At 36.5% G+C, this 17,156-nt stretch overlaps 1 protein-coding gene across 1 annotated transcript in view; it reads left to right on the forward strand.

The window, feature by feature from the left end:
- Positions 1 to 134: 134 nt before the first annotated feature.
- ATR (ATR serine/threonine kinase) overlaps positions 135 to 17,156 on the forward strand; it is a gene marked incomplete at its 3' end in the record, with an annotated part of 40,779 nt that continues 23,757 nt past the window's right edge. The window contains 20 exon segments of the mRNA XM_009582167.1: positions 135 to 217; positions 968 to 1,059; positions 2,428 to 2,571; positions 3,152 to 4,041; positions 5,078 to 5,265; positions 6,539 to 6,739; positions 6,948 to 7,174; positions 7,999 to 8,151; positions 8,281 to 8,479; positions 9,089 to 9,348; positions 9,757 to 9,947; positions 10,058 to 10,158; positions 10,482 to 10,653; positions 11,317 to 11,484; positions 12,388 to 12,582; positions 12,941 to 13,126; positions 13,590 to 13,682; positions 15,168 to 15,298; positions 15,476 to 15,619; positions 16,861 to 16,954. Of these exon segments, the coding sequence (XP_009580462.1) occupies positions 135 to 217; positions 968 to 1,059; positions 2,428 to 2,571; positions 3,152 to 4,041; positions 5,078 to 5,265; positions 6,539 to 6,739; positions 6,948 to 7,174; positions 7,999 to 8,151; positions 8,281 to 8,479; positions 9,089 to 9,348; positions 9,757 to 9,947; positions 10,058 to 10,158; positions 10,482 to 10,653; positions 11,317 to 11,484; positions 12,388 to 12,582; positions 12,941 to 13,126; positions 13,590 to 13,682; positions 15,168 to 15,298; positions 15,476 to 15,619; positions 16,861 to 16,954 (3,912 nt within the window).

A 17,156-nucleotide genomic window follows, 5' to 3' on the forward strand; every position in this document is an offset into this window, starting at 1 on the left:
AACTTCAGCAGCGCCGCGCGGGGGCGCGGGGGAGCGCAGCCGCCCGTTCGACGGCGGAGGAGTTTTGGGTCCTGCCAGGCGCCGTCACACAGTTCCCGCCTTGGCGGCGCGCGGCCTGTTTTAAAGCGGGAGCCATGGCCGAGCAGGGCCTGGAGATGGCCTCCATGATCCCGGCGCTGCGGGAGCTGGCCAGGGAGGGCGGACCCAGCTTTGTAGGGTGTGTGGGGGAAGCGGGGCCGGCCTCGGCATCAGTGTGTGGCGTGGGGAGGTGGAAAAGTAGGTTCCTTCCCCACTGCTGTGTGAGGTCTCCTGGGGTTGGGCCTGCGCCCTCCCCTCATCCTGGTGGCCTTCTCCTCCCACCGCCTGCCAGGGTTGCTCCCTCCCTCACGGGTGGTGCTGGTAGAACCTGATGGGAGAGGCGTGTTGGCCTGCATAGCATCCTGCATCCTGGGGACTTCCGTTGTGTTTATAGTGTGGTTTCACTGAGAATTAAGAGACCTTGAAAATGTTTGGTTCTAAAGTTTTAATGGCAGCATCAAGACTGCAGCTTTTGTTTTGTGGTAGGCAGCTAGTTGATATGGAGGTACAATTGTATGTTGAAGATTTAACATGACAAGAGCTAGCTGCTATCTTAGTCACCTGAGCAGTTGCTATTGACACTTCTTACCCAGGGTATTAGTGGCTAATCAGTTGAATAATTTTGGTTAATTCCAAAGGTGAGACAGGTCTTTAATTTTTTTTTTTTCCTGCATCAAAGCTGGTTTATTGCTTGCTAGTAACGTAGCTAAATCTCTTAATCTGTCAAATACGGATTTAATATATATCTAACATAATTGCGTAACAAAATTAAATGATCTTTAGCACTTCATAAAACTTTGTATTTCTGAAGAATTAAAAAAAAAAAAAATTTTTTTTAACATTGTGTTCTATAATGGATAATGTCAAAATAATGTACTTTTAATTTTAGTGCTAGTCCAGAAGAATACAATACAGTTGTGCAGAAACCAAGACAAATACTCTGCCAGTTTATTGACCGAATTCTTACAGATGTAGATGTTGGTAAGTATTACATCTGTTACGTTCCTATCTTTTAAAATTATTATCTGCTTTAAGTAATTCCTGCCAAAAAAAAAAGTTACGATTCTCATTTCAACAAAGGTTTAGTAGTTGAATGCAATACCATTTATGACTTATTTTTTAATAACTTCCATGATGAAGTATTTTCTATTATGATCTGAAGTAACTTAAATCAAAAACAAAAAAAGAAGATGAGAAATGCAGTGCAGGGTTGTATGAATATAAATGTTCGCAATCAGGAGTGTCATGTAGTGTGATTGTTCATTGAGTAATATGGCTTGCAAGTCTTAATACTCACAGGGTCTTTCAGAATTGAAATACTTTGATGTAAACAGCTTTATTTTTAATTTTAGAATTCTAACAAAGCCTTATTTTAGTACTCCTTAAATCATGTTAACCTTCCAATTATTAAAGGAATTTAACAACATTTTTGTAATTATGAAATACATATACTACAAAATTATCATTTGTAGTTATCTGTACATTTGCATCAAGGAGAATCACTGTAAGGGTAACTTGCTGTTTCAAAGGTATAATTTCATGTAGCTGTCTCAGCAAGACTGATCTTTTGTCTAGTGAATTGATCAATTTAAATATCATACCTATGTTACTCTTCAGATGATGTGTTTGTTAATTCGCTTATAGTCCTGAAAGGGAAGGCTGTAAAAATAAAACCAAAAAGCCAATCTGCTTTAGATACTGCTTTTGAATACATAAGTCTTGTATTTTATCATTACTATATAACTTTTCTGGTTAATTGCTATCTGAATCTGAGATAGTTTCCTTCTTATGCTAACTAACCATGTGGAATTCGATAAATCTGATGTGATTCAGATACCTCTTTCAATGGAGCTGTACAGCATCATTAGATATGTTTAGTATTTTGCTAAACTTTCTGATTCGTAAGCTGAAGTTACCATTTAAAAACTTCTATTTCTTGGAGATTTAGAACAATTCTTAGAGGTTTTTTCCTACAAAGATCATAAACCTAGGGAAAATTGTGTGATTAAAAATTAAGATGTTAACTATTTGCTATTCTTCACTCATCAAACAGTTGGATGTAATACTAACTAAATGTTAATGCATGTAGTGTTAATGAATAATATCTAAGCTGAGTAATTTTTTTTTTTTTTCATACAGTTTGGTGTCACATAGCGGGTTTACAATATGCACAAAATCATTATCATGGACTAATAAAGCACACTCCCAATAGATAATTATACAGGTTTAATACTATATCATAGTATTTTATGTAATAAATTTCTTCTTTCTCTTTAGATGTGAACAAAATTTGTGAAGTTGACTTATTGCAATGCTAATTCAGAAATGTGTCTCCTCTTTTTTTTAAAGTTGCTTTAGAACTGCTTAAGAAATCAGATTCACAGCCAAGTTCTGTAATGTTGCTTGATTTTATTCAACATATCATGAAATCTTCCCCTCTTATGTTTGTAAACGTGGATGGAAATCAGGAGGAAACCAAATGCAGTTGCATTGGTGAGTTGGTTGAAAATGTTTATGTTGAAGCTTGATGTTTTCAGGATTTAAATTTTCTGACAATGGGATCATACAAAAAAAAAAATGGGGAAAAGGTAGATTCGTAAGTTCAGCGTTATGTATTTATGAGTAAGTGAATATTATGATAGACTTTTAATATTGTGAATTGATTTGCACTTGTGATAATGGAAATTTATCAGGACAGAGTTTGACCTTATTCATTGCCATTGCTTAGTGATATTAGCCAGTTCATGTTGATGAGATATCCTGTACACGTATTAATTGCCTGAGGTTTTTTTTGACAGAGGAAAATATATGGAACTACCCAGTGTAAAATGTCTGCCTTCCCCCTCCCCCCCCATGCACTCCCCCATCTCCCCTTTTCCTATTTTTCGGTAAGATCTGCTGAATAATTGTCCCAGTGAAGGTTGTCTGTTTGCTAAGCCTACATGCATTTGTCTCAGGGAGTTTTCTTTTGTTTTACTGATGAGCAACCTGCTCTCAGGAGGTGCTCGTAATAGGAGGTTTTGGTTTTTATCTTAATAATTTTCTGTTTGCTGTTTCTTTTTTATTGTCTTAGAATTTAGTAACTGGATCATAAGAAGGCTTCTACGAATTGCTGCAACTCCAAACTGCAACACGTTGCACAAGAACATCTGTGACGTCATTTGTTCTTTACTTTTTCTGTTTAAAATGAAGAATTACTCCATTTTTGAAGTACTAACAAAAGACTTGCTACAGCTTTTCCAAGACTTAATCTTCCTGCATGAAAGAGATGCACAAAAGCATCTCTGGGGAGATGTACTGGTCTGGCCAGTGACCGTAAAGAGATTTTCAAGCAATACAAGTGACAATGTGGGATATTTAAGATTGGCACCATTACAGCTGATGGGTATGCCCAATGTAGAATGTTTGGAAGTTATATTAATGTCAATTCTGACAGATATTGTTGCAGATGTGTTTTTTGTAAGACAAGATATTATTCTCTGGGGGATAGGCTGCTCCCTGTTGGAGTATGGCAGTCCAAAAGTTAAAGCTTTGGCAATGAAGTTTTTAGTAAAATTAATTCATTTAGGAGGACCTCCAGAACAGCTGGCCAGTGTTTTCTTCACAGTCTTTTTTGGAATTCTACGGTCAGCACTTGAAATGGGTACTGAAGAATCAGAACTTTTTGCAGAACCACTCTTACTGTTGGTGAGGACATTGTTGCCTTTTGAAGCAGATTCTTACAAAAATATTGAACCTGTCTACTTGAATATGCTGCTAGAGAAGCTCTGTGCATTGTTTGAAGGTGATGTGTTTAGGTGTCTTCGGTCTGAAAAGCTGAAAGCTGCTTTTTGCCATATACTGCAATATTTTCTGGAGTTTGTTCCAACTGGCTATGAATCTGCCTTACAAGTAAGAAAAGTCAATATCAGTACCATATGCGGAATTTTTGTGAATGTGCTTGGAACTCAGGAAGAACAAGAGGTAGGTTAAGTTTAAAAACTGTATTTATCATGTGAATGGATAATGTACAAAAACCTAGATCTGTGCTAAGACGAAAATCTAGGAAATACTATTTTTAGTTGCATAATTAGATTGATACTTCTTGTTTCTCAGTTGTTTCACATATTTGTACAGGTCAGAGTTCTTTAATTAGTTGGATGTAGCTGGACCCTATGTTTTTCAGATGTGTTAAACTGTTGAGAAGCTATGCAGGCACAAGGGTCTGTCTGTAATCATAGTATAAAATGGAGCTAAGGCACAGAGTATGCTCATATAAGGGCAGCTTTACAAGTAATTTCCCTTCATCTGAGCTGTTCTTACTTTCTAACCATACGCTTTTAGTCATATTTATTGGACAGGCAGACAGAAACGTTTGAATTAAAATAGAATCATAGAATAGTTTGGGTTAGAAGGGGCCTTTAATGGTCCATCTAGTCATGCCCCATGCAATAAGCAGGGACATCTTCAACTAGATGAGGTTGCTCAGAGCCCCGTCCAACCTGACCTTGAATGTTTCCAGGGATGGGGCATCTACCACCTCTCTGGGCAACCTGTTCCCATTTGTCACCACCCTCATCATAAAAAATTTCTTCCTTATGTCCAATCTAAATGTACCCTCTTTTAGTTTAAAACCATAAAGAGGTGTTAATAATGAGGTGTTGATATGCTGAGTGTTCTCTCTACCCTATACACCCACATGCATATCATATCTATTGTCTCTTAAACTTAGGGTGTCTGTCTTGATGGCTTTGGTAGCAAGGTATTATAGCAAGAACTGGGCAACAGCTGCACAAGCTGCATTCTCTCTGGTAGGAACACAGGAAACTTCATTGCTTATGAGAGTTTTCATCTTGTAATTAAGATTTTTGAACAGAAATTTTGAACAGAAAGGTTTTTAAGAACTTTGTTACTGTAATATTTTGAAATTTTATATTTTAAGTCAGAAACAATAATATCATGTCTTTGAGAAGTAAGGCATAGCATACATCATGGTACCTCTGTTGTTTGTCGTTCCCAGTATCTGGTGAGTCCACTTTATACAGCATTAAAAACACAAATGGAAGAAATCTTTCAGGAGCTTCATCAGAACCAGCTAGATACTTCTGATACTGATGGGTACAGCAGCAGCAGCGATGAAGTTCCAGAGAAAAGACGACGACTAAGCCTACCAACAAAGCATCCAAAGAAATCACCTACACCAGTGATGTATGACACTTATTCATAACTACTTTTATAGTAATTTGGTAGTGAAGAATAACAAATGACAACTTTTTTGAGGTAGTTTCTTCATAACAGCCACGTTGAAAGATCTTCTGAGGAAAGATCTAAATGATATTTTGAGGGATCTGAATCTACAGATGATTTTTAAGCCAAACTTCAGTTAAAGAGACTGTATTTTTAATGTGTTCAATGCAAATTATTTTCATTTTTACACACTGAAAACAGAAAAGCTGAGAGAATACATACAGAATGACAGAACCATGTATGTGGCTATGCTGTTGCACTGGACATGCTTAAAGCAGGTCTAGTTAAGTCAGGTTGTTCTCAGATGAACAAAGCCAGTTCTCTCAGCCTTTGCTTGTGCTGTGCTTTGGCTCCCTGATTATCTTGGCCTTGCTCCAGCATGTTGATCTCTTTCTTGTATTTGGGCACTCAAAACTGGCTCCAGCATGCTGTACTCCACGTGTGGGCTCATGATCAGCCTTCACTCTTGATAATACAGCCCAGTATGTAGTTGACCTTCTTTGCAACAAAGTCACACTGCTGTTATATTCAACTTTTCCACAAGTCAATCAGGTCTTTTTCTCCAAAGCTGCTTGCTAGCCAGTCAGCCCTCAGCCTGTTGTGTTGCACGGGGTTTTTTGTGCCAGTTGCAGGACTTTTCTTATGTCTCTGTTGTCCTTCATGAGGTTCTTGTCAGCCTAGTTTTCCAGCCAGTTGAGGTCCTTCGAATAAGCAGTTCTCCTTTTATCCACAGAGCTACCTGTCTCATTGTAGAAAGGAATCAAGTTAGTCTGGCATGATTTGCCCTTGGTAAATATGTGCTGGCTGTTCCCAGTATCTTGTCCCCTATGTGGCTAGAAATTAGTTTAAGGAAGACTTTTTCCATAACCTTCGCAGGGAATGAGGTTAGGTTGGCAGGCCTATAGTTCCTTGAATCCTCTTTTTTGCCTTTCCTGAAGATGGGTGTAACGTTTGCCTTTTTATAGCCATCAGGAACCACCCTGGTCACCATGACCTTCCAAGGATTGTAGAGTTATATCTTTATAGCCTTTCAGGTGAGTCTGATTTGCATCATACTTAACTTCAGAGTTAGTATCTTGTTCTCCCAAAGAGCACATTTAAGATAAAGCTTCATTTGGTATTTTCCTAATCCTGTATCCAACATGGATTAGCTCTGGTTTTGCTATGATGATTTACCTTTTCTGAAAAAAAAAAAAGTGCGTGTTGGAAAATAATTAATGTGGTCAAATTGCAGACTTAGTCCTGTAGATGTGAAATTGAAGAGCACTCTATGGAATGCCATCACAAAGAAAGCTGCATCCTTAATATTTGTCCTTGAGAAAGAAATTCTGACAGCGGATATTCTTCAGATTGTAGAAGGAATTGCTGTAATTCTGCGACTAGCTGCTTTGTGCATAGTTCATTGTTCTCCCCCAACAAATTCTACCAGGTAAAGGTACCAAGGTGAAACCGTGAGACCAATAATTTCTTGTAACTGTTATTATGATTTGTGTGGATTACTTTAATGCCTGTCCATGTATCAGTATTGGATAAGTCCTGTATGTTTTGAAGAAGTACATTTTCATAGTAACTTTGCTTACGAGCAATACAGTATTAAATGTTAATAGTCTGTTGCACTGATCATGTGGTTTCTATTTTAACAGCATAGATCATAAAGTAACTCATCTGTGTAACTCTGACACATGTAAGAATACTCCGAGCTCCTCAGATTCAGTGGTGAATATACAGTTCACATGGATTTCCTCTGATTTTATCACAAGAGTAGTGAAAGTCTGCAGAAACCTGTTAGAGGCTGCTACGCAGATTGCTAACCTAGAACAAGTGATTGACAGAGTAGTGAAAATCTTTGATGCTTTGCTGTATGCACAAGGTGAGAAATCCTTTAAACTAGCATGTCTTTTATTGGATTTGTAAATTAGGAATGCATCTGACTAAATTGGTCTGTTGTGGTACAGGTACTGAAATTATAGATTTTGTGTTAGAACTCCAATTCCTGTACAAAAAAGGTTAAAGAAAAAGAGCATTCTTCTCTGTTTAGAGAGCTTCCTTTGCATTTCTTTTTGAACATGATTTACTAGTCTTTGTCTGTACTTCTATTGATTTTTATCTGAACAAGAGACTACATGGGGACAGCGAATAGGCACAAGAAAGACATGAACTTTTAGCAGTTTTTAAAATACCCAGAGGCAGCATGCCTTGCTATCTCTGTTTCACTCAAAGATTTCAAAGCTTCTTACCAGCTTCAGCAAATATGGCATGCAGGAAGTGTAGTAAAAATATTAAGTACTTGCATGGTTTTTTAAAAGTAGCTAGTAGGATGGAGGACAGACTCTACTAAGACTAAAATGTTACTACGAGTTCAGTTTACTAGCCATGCCAAAGTCCACCTGAGTGTCTTTGTACAAATCCAGAGATACCAAAGTTGTATTCATTCTGCTGCTCATGTATTACATGCTGTCAACTGTTTAATAAAATTTTTAGATTGTTTTGATGTAGCACTACATCATTTATTATTATATGTCTAAAATGTAGGATATCAACATGTGGGAATAGTGATACTAATCTTTGCTGATAGGAAAAATAACATTTTGTAGCAAATTAAGAACATAAAGTGTGCATCTGTTTTATAAACTATACAGAGCTGTAGAAGTATCAGGTTTTTTGTTGTTTTGTTTTGGTTTTTTTTCCCCCTAGTGAAAATTCCACTGAGTGGTCAGATTCTTGATAACTTATGTGGATTGCTGTCTCTGCCCTGGATTTACAGCCATCCCAATGATTCTTCTTTCAAGCCATCTGCTTATGGGTTTGATCCTCTAGTTTTGAGTCAAAAAACTGCACAGGCTTTCTGTAAGTATGTTAAAGTATATAAAATGTAATATCTCTCTGGAATTATTTTCTTTGCCCTCTTATAATGATTGATGATATTCAAAGTTTAAATCAAGTAATTATCTACTTTATTCTGTTTTTTCTCTTTAGCACCCCAAACTCAGTCACACTGTGTGTTCCTTCTGTCTCTCTTCCCAAGAAACATTTGTCTGGATTGGAGGAAATCCATTTATCGTTGGGCACTACAAAGTCCCCACGAAGTAATTCGGGCTACTTGTGTTAAAGGATTCTCTCTCCTGCTTCATCCACCAAGTGTGCAGTCCTGCAGTATGATTCCCAAAGCTCTTTTGTATGTATTAATGCTGCTTTTCTGTCTTCATGCAAGAAGAAAAATGGACAATAAGAAATGTAGTATAAGCACCAAAATAATTTATTTCTCTTTCATCCAGAATTTGCGAGATCTCAGTTTCAGAAATTGTAAGATATCAACAGGATAGGTGTAAGTGACAATGTCTGTATGATAGAATAGTGTTCGCTTACCATGTCAGTATACAAGTTCCTTCGCTAGTTGAAAACCCCATTTCTAATTAATAAATTTAAACTAAGGAGGGGAAAAGAGGTATCTTTGTCAGTTAAATATACATGATATTTGTCTATATGTCTCTTAAAATCTTTCCAATTTCTCTGCCTTTTGTATGTATGTCTTGGTATTTTCTGTCCTATTGTGTCTAGTCTTCAGCTTCTTTATAACATTCCAGACTCACCATGCCCAGTGCTACTTCAGAAATTTAATAGAACTTGGGGGTAATCTGAACAGGAGAAAGATAATTTAGCAGGACAGATGCTTAAATTGTCCTAATAGTACTTCTAGTATAGTTAGAGAATTCAGACAACGTAGAAATACAAATTTCTAGGTAAATGATCTACTAAAATGGTTTCATTTTTGTTTCCATTTCAGAAATCAAATCAAAGATGAGTCTGAGCTAGTCAAGGAGGCTTGTGCTGCTATAGTTGGGAAATTATCTTGCTGTCTTTCTGGTACATTCAGTGTGCGACCTTCCTTAACAGACTCTGCTATTAAGCATGTTACTTACGATATTTTATGTAGCAGCCTTACTGTGACTTCTGCTCATGAGAAAACTTGTTCTGTGCAAGCCTGCATTTTCAAGCCATTTCTTATTCTCCTCGAGAACAAAGTATCCAGTTCAGTAAAGCTAGGTGTGTGACCTGACTTTTATTAACATTTTGCACTTCTATATGAGGTACTAAGTCGCTACTTCCATGCCTTTCTCCATTCCTTTTTTTCTATATTGCTTGTTTTATAGCTATAATGGTGCTTGAAATGTTGTAGTTCAGTTGATAACACTGCTAATGTTTGATGTTGTCAATGATATTCTTTTTGAACTACCTTGGCTTAATTTTGGTCTATGGCTATATCTAGAAATGTAATACTTGATAAAATCTGAATTGTAAATAGCTTGTCTGGTTTGATGATATTTACTCTTTTGATAAAAAAATATAGTGTGCTTTATGGCTTACTTGCATCACTGTTTTGTGCACTTCAGTAGATTTTTAAAAAGCATTAAAAATATTTTTTCCTTTCCTCCTTCAACCTATGTCACCCAGCATTTATAGAAAATATACCTCATCTTTGCAAACATCTGGATTTTAACACTGATGAGTCCAGTGTGAAGATTCTTGTTGGGTCTTTATTAAATCTGATGGAAGATCCAGACAAAGATGTAAGAGTGGCTTTCAGTGACTGCATAAAGAACATACTAGAATCCTTAGACTCTGAAGAAGGATTCATAAAAGAGGTGAATTAATATTTATTTTTAGTTGTTTTGCCTAACTTACTATGGTTTTTGTTTCACTGATGTCAAACACTCTAAAATTATTTTTTTTGTTTTGTTTTCATGTGTTCCAGCTGTTTGTTTCAAGAATGAAGGAAGCCTATACAAATGCCAAAATATCAAGAAATAGTGAGCTTAAAGATACCTTGATTCTCACAACAGGAGATATTGGAAGGTATTTTTGATAGCATCTTGAAAATTGCGAAGTACTATCAGTTTGTGATGCAAAGTAACTTTTTGTTCAAGTGTAAATGTAAGATTAAATTACTTATTTCAAGGTCAGCCTTTGTCCAGAGTCCTTTGCAACTGTATTAAGCTGTTGATTGATATGGAATATTCCTAATTTTCTTCTGCCCTGCCATAGGAAGCACAGATAAGCTATGCAAATACAATGATGAGTCATTTTGCGTTATTGTAATTGTATGTTCTTAAGTCATTTTATTAATGCAATGATTCTTTTTTCCTTTTTAATTCTTTTTCTTCTGCTTACTTTGTAAGGGCATCAAAGGGAGATTTGGTACCATTTGCCCTCTTGCATTTGTTACACTGTTTGTTGTCCAAGTCAGCTTCTGTGGCTGGAGCAGCATACACAGAAATTCGATCCCTGGCGGCAGCTAAGTCCATAAAACTGCAAGCTTTTTTCAGTCAGTACAAGAAGCCTATCTGTCAGGTAAAAAGAAAAGAATTGGTGGTGTTTAGAAAGGCATATGTTTAGGTTCTTTTTGTGTATTTTGAAAATGGTATTAAAGGTAAAAATGACAGTATTTTACAAGGTGAAATCTCATAGGACAAGAAAGAAGTGATTTGAAAAACAAAACAAAAAATCCCTCACAAATGTTCAGGAGGGAATGGGCAATCTTTGACTTTGTCATGGTCTTCTCCCCTCAACAGTATTGCTTTTCTTTTTTATTCCTGAGATGCTGTCATTCTGAAACAGAGTTTCTTGCATTCTGTGGTACCATTGCCACAAGAGGCTATGATTTAAAATTGGAATTGAAGTCAGTGTTTTACAGGCATAATACTGACATGATTGATTTCTTCTTTTGTTATACCCATTGCCTAAAGACAGAAGTTCTGCTTAAAAGAAAATTATCAAAAGCAGACTTATCTAATTTTGAATATTTTTTTAATAATGCAATGTCTGGGTTGCAAAATTAAATGTAATTGTTAAGTGGGTGATAATCCAGTTCTATCACAAAGTAATAATCATAGATCTATGTGCAATAAATGAGAAGGAAAAACAGATGCATAGAAAGAGGAGCAAAACTCTTGTTTATTTATAGAGAGCGAAAAAGGGGGAAATAATACTGAATATATATTTCTTCATACTCAGTTTCTAGTGGAATCCCTGCACTCCAGCCAGATGGCAGTATTGAGTGCTCCATGCCAGGGTAATGAGCTACAGAAACAAACAGCTGCTCACCAGAGAGAAATGGCTCTGGACATGTTATCTGAGATCGCCAATGTGTTTGATTTTCCAGATCTAAATCGCTTTCTCTCAGTAAGTTGGTCAGTCCTTTTTACTTTTGAGGTTTTTTTTTTTCTCTGTGTGTGTGTGTGTGTGTGCGCGCACCTGTGGATTTCTATTTTAGTCCACAATTTTCTGTGAATGTCACAGATCTGAATTTTTTTTTCTCTGGTTGCTGTTGTTTGTTATAATATAGAATACTTGGGAGCTCAAATACAGAGGAACAGTTTTATCAAGGATTTACAGTGATGGCTATAGAGCTAATTCAAGTATGACAGATGATGAACTAACTAAGGTCTAGAGTACTCATTGAGTATATCTATATTAATGATTTAGTGCACTTGGAGGGATTCTTTGTACGGAATGATTTTTGCATTGTGTCTGCTTTCTTGTTTCAAATGAAGAAAGCTATTGTTCTGTGGATAGATGTCTTCTTGATCTGGTTAGATATCTGTTACTTGAAGCCTAAGTAGCTTCATACTCATGCTTGTATTTTGCTTGTTGGTAGATAGGAAATGCACAACCGTTAAGTAAGCAGTATTTTAGTTGACTGGTAGGTTGGGGGAGTGTTGTTTTGTGTAGGTGTGTTGGGTTTTTTTGTTGTGGTGTGTGGGGGTTTTTTTTTCCCCCCTCAAGGTTTCCTTTTGTGGAGTATCTGGATGGACATGGAAAATGCTAGCTCGCTTTTTGTTTGCATGTTTCTCAGTATTGATTAGATGAAGCACCTCCTTAAGTAATTATTTTTATTTTATCTGCATTTTTACTAAGTATTTCCATCTTACTTAAGTTGTTCTTTATTCACACCTAGGGTCATATGTATGACCAGAGACGTGTGGTACTGTACTGACACAAATGGAACAAATCTGAACCCTGGGTTTTTGGAAGGTTTTTTTGTTTGTTTGTTGTTTCCATTAAGTGTTGTTCTTAATTTACCAGCGGACCCTACAAGTTTTGCTTCCTGACCTTGCAGCCAAGGCTAGTCCTGCAGCCTCCACACTTATTCGAACCATAGCAAAACAGCTGAATGTAAACCGAAGAGAGATTTTAATCAATAACTTCAAATACATCTTCTCTCATTTGGTCTGTTCCTGCTCCAAGGATGAGCTTGAGCGGGCGCTTCATTACCTCAAGGTAAATAGGCATTTGCTTTATTATACATGCAGATTAGGAGGAAAAATTGATGAATAGTGAGCTTTCTGCTTTATTTAAATTTAGGTCTTGCAAAGCATAGGTGGGGAAACTGTATGTGCAGAAGTTTTGTTCTTGTTGTTATTTATAATCTGTTCTGTTGGCTCTGAGGAACTGTTATAAGATACTTTGCAAACTTAAAAACTCTAAAAATTTGGTTTATCTAACATTGAGCTGTTTGGAAGCTTTTTCTTTGATTTCTATGGTAAATCAACCAGAGTCCAATGCCTCCTGTCTCTCAGCATGCTAGTTTCATTGTGATGAAATGAAGATTTCGTTTCTGTTTGCTATTTGATTATAGAATGAGACCGAGATAGAACTGGGCAGCTTGCTGAGACAGGACTACCAGGGACTGCATAATGAATTATTACTGCGTATAGGAGAACACTATCAACAAGTCTTCAATGGTTTGTCAATATTGGCTTCATTTGCATCTCACGATGATCCCTATCAGGGACCTAGAGAAATAACATCACCTGAACAAATGGTAAGGACATCAAAATATTCATGTTCAGTTTTGTTCCATAATTTTTTTCTCCAGTCTGAGAACGAAGACAATTTGACATTCTCTGAACATCACTTATTTGAGCAAAAAGTGGATGAAAGGCTGGCATTTCATATTAAGTGTTCCTGTAATAGGGAGGTACATACCAAGTATGCATAAAAAAACCAAAACGTAATAAACCCAAACAAACAAACCAACCTCCCCACACTCACAAATACACAAACCCCTAAATCCTACTAAAACAAAAAACCCTACAGCTAATAGGGATGTCTTTCATTTACACTGATATTTCTTAAGGAGCAGTGTATGTATTTGGGATTCTTATTTGTCTTTCAGAATTAGCATTTCATACTTGCTTTTTTAAATTTCTTAAGCTTAGGAATGTGTTAATAGTAAGATTATTTACTTTTTACTTTTTTTCTTCCCCCCCCTGCCACCTCCACAGGCTGATTATCTGCAACCTAAATTGCTTGGTATCTTGGCTTTTTTTAACATGCAGTTACTGAGTTCCAGTGTTGGCATTGAGGATAAAAAAATGGTATGTAAACTTAATTTTGAATATTAAAACAAAGATAAGCAAGGGCTATTTTAATATTCCAGACATACTTAACATGATTGTGCAACTGTCATTGAAGTCTCAAAGATACTAAAGTTTCCACATGACTCTTGAAAACTGATGGTCTCACTGTGGGTAGGACTTCTGTGTAAGCTCAAGAGTTTGTTTTGGTTTGTTTCTTTAATGTTCAGCTAATGTACATATTTCAGTCAGACATGGTATATGTAACAAGTCACTCAACCAGTAATTATAGAGGAGGAAACCAAGTGTATGTTTCTATGTGTGAAAGAAAAGTGGAGGATGAGGGAGTATGGGGGAAAACTGGAGTTACTGCAGGGAACAGGGTTATAAGGGCACCAAAGGGCAAAGCTAAAGAAAATAAGATGCAAATCCAAGAGAAATTTGGCTTTATGGGTTTTCCTTCTCAGAACAGCTCCTTTCAGCTTTACAGTAGATAGCATTTAGAGAAATTAGAGCTCACACCTTGAGACAGTCTGAAAATTCTGCTCTGCTGAGGCAGCTCTTCTAACCACAAGACGGGGCTTTTAGCCACCTCACAGAGGTAGTGCAGATTATTTCTGTAGGGAGTTTTTCAGTGCTAGAATGCATATAACCTTTACATTGATGGACTGCATTTTCGCATTTTCCATTTTCTCTGGTGTTCTTTGAAGCTTTTTGCTTCTCAGATATTCACATTGAGATGGTCTCATTTTCATAGTCCCATGTCTTCACGCTTTTTGAATTTCTTCATTTGTATAGAATTTCTTCTGCTGCACCTGCTATTGTTTCTATCTTTTCTTGTTCTGTTTTTTGTTCTTGGTGAGTTTCCCTTTCCATGACCTTTCCTCAAGCTCAGGTTTCTTCCTGTGCTACTGATCTGTCATGCTGGACGTTTTACTACCTTGTTTGGTACAGTGTTACTGTGACTGAAATATCTCCTGCTTTTTCTGCATCTCAGTATTTCTCTTCTGTCTTTCATCAGTCCCATTGACAGCTGAGCTATTACCTGTTCCCTGAAGCTTACCAATCACTTCTGCCAGAAGTTGTATGTCAGTTCTGTTGTTGATGGTTTGGTTTTGGTTGTTGTTTTTTTTTTTTTAAAGCAAGTTTGTTTGTTTTCTCTATATGTCCAAAGTTTTAGAAGCTGAAAAGAGCAGGTTTTGGAAATATAGTCAATGATGTCTTATAACAGACTTCTATAACCATGAACTCCTTTGGTGTCTACAGTTCTTCCCTCAATCTGTCAGCAGCCTAAATAATGACTTTTGGTACAATCCTGTCATTACAGAACCCCTTTCATTCTTTTTTCCTCTAATCCCCAAATTCCTTATTGAAACATCAAACTGAATTTGGTGTCTTATAGGCTATGATTTCTTAAGCCAGGGTAGCCTGGTTTTATTAGAAAATATGGCTTGTATGCATTTTACTGAGATCTAATACACTAAAATGACTTTTCTCTATGTCTAGGCTTTAAACAGTCTTATGTCTTTAATGAAGCTCATGGGTCCCAAACACATCAGTTCAGTAAGAGTGAAGATGATGACTACACTGAGAACAGCTCTAAGATACAAGGATGACTTTCCAGAACTGTGTTGCAGGTGAACTGATAGTGTACCCAAACAGTGACATACCTGCCATTTCTGTCCTTGGATACACTGTTTTGTTTTGTTCTAGATAATAAACTACAGAGCTGAAATAACTTAAAATGCTTCTCATGAGTCACCTAAAATGCAGAGAAGAATCATTGATTACTGTTGTTTCCTTGTCTTGTTTAGAGCCTGGGATTGTTTTGTTCGAAGTCTGGACCATTCATACCTTGGATCCTTGCTTAGTCATGTGATAGTAGCGTTATTGCCCCTTATACATACCCAACCAAAGGAAACTACAGCAGTATTTTACTTTCTCATAGTTGAGAACAGGTACCGTACAAAATGTTTTCAATTATATGGATTAAACCCTGTAATAGGAATGGGGATAACCCTAAATTAAAGTTGTCCAGCACAGAGACAAGAAAAATTGTTTTTCTGCAAAATAGTATGTTGTTCTATAGAAGTCCCACTTCTCTAAATTGCAGTGAGATTTTGAAATTTGAGAAGTGATAGCCTCAGCTGAAAAGGTGTTTTTATATTGTCCTTATGAAAGTATATGATGCTATGGCCAATTTACAACCTATTCAGACACTTCCCCCTGCCAGGTTTTCAGACTTCTGCATTTCTTCTGCTGGTACGGAAAATGACTTCCCTCTACAGGGCACGCAAACAGAATAACAATGATTGCTAACATTTGCTCTAAGCTAGAGAGAAGTGTACAGAGTTGGAAATAGGGAGGAAACGAGTTCTTTGTTTCTTTCAATAACTAGAGTTATAATTATGAAATACACAGAATTTAATGTTGAGTAAGATTTCGTACATCCTCTTCACAAGTGGTCACACCAACTGAAAATAAAATTGAAGTCTGATACAAAAGACTTAAATTTTCGTGACTTAACCTTTTTGAAGACAATGTTGAGTCTTAATTCTTTTTCATCTTATGTTTTGTAGCTTAAAATTATGATTTTTTTTTTTTTTTTTTTTAAAGGAATGGTGATAGTTTATATCTCGATTACTTTTGCTGGGGTTTCATTTTTCTTGCACTGTATCATACCAACAGTATTCAAAATAAAAGGTGACAATATGAATAATAAGGCTCTTCTAGAAGCCCATAGTAGCAAAATTGAAAGAGATTCTTTCATGTTAGGAACACAGAATTCTTTTCTTTGGTTGTGTGTTTTCTTTTCTTATGAGGAAAACTGGAGCTGGACTCACATCAAATGGGATTAGTCTCACCCTTTGGCCAGTGTCCAAAATAAGGAGACCCATATCCGGTAGAGGTGGATGGCAAGTTTGAAAGCTTTGGAAAGAACTGTCTTTAAAAGACGAAGTAATTTGAAGTATAGAGGAGAAATACCTGTGGCTTAGTTGAGTAATAAGAGAAACAAATTGTTTAATACGTATACTTAATTAGATTACAAATTCATGGACTTTACTTTTTCCTCCTTTTCAAGCCTTTGCTCTTCTAGTCATTACATTTCACTGCTTTCTTTTGATGGATTTTTAAAGATTTTTCTGATCCAACTAATGCTTGTTATGTTCTTTGCAATATTTTTTTTTGTAACTATTAGGGATGCAGTACGAGACTTTTTACATGAAATATATTTTCTGCCTGACCTTCCAGAACTAAAAGAAATTCAGGTCGTCCTTCAGGAATACAGAAAGGTACAGCTTCTTTTATTTATTTGTTTAATTTAAATGCATCAAATTCATGACAAGTGAGGAAAACGTGAAGTTTATTGTTAAGTGGAAATAGTGTTTATCTGCCTCCACAACAAAACAGAATTTGTGTATCGCAGGAATACTTTGAAGAAGGTTCTGATTCTTCTTTAGGAGTTAAATACGCTTACATTTAACATGCTTGTTT

Source organism: Fulmarus glacialis, unplaced genomic scaffold (assembly GCF_000690835.1).
Source record: "Fulmarus glacialis isolate BGI_N327 unplaced genomic scaffold, ASM69083v1 scaffold34917, whole genome shotgun sequence".
Lineage (NCBI taxonomy): Eukaryota > Metazoa > Chordata > Aves > Procellariiformes > Procellariidae > Fulmarus > Fulmarus glacialis.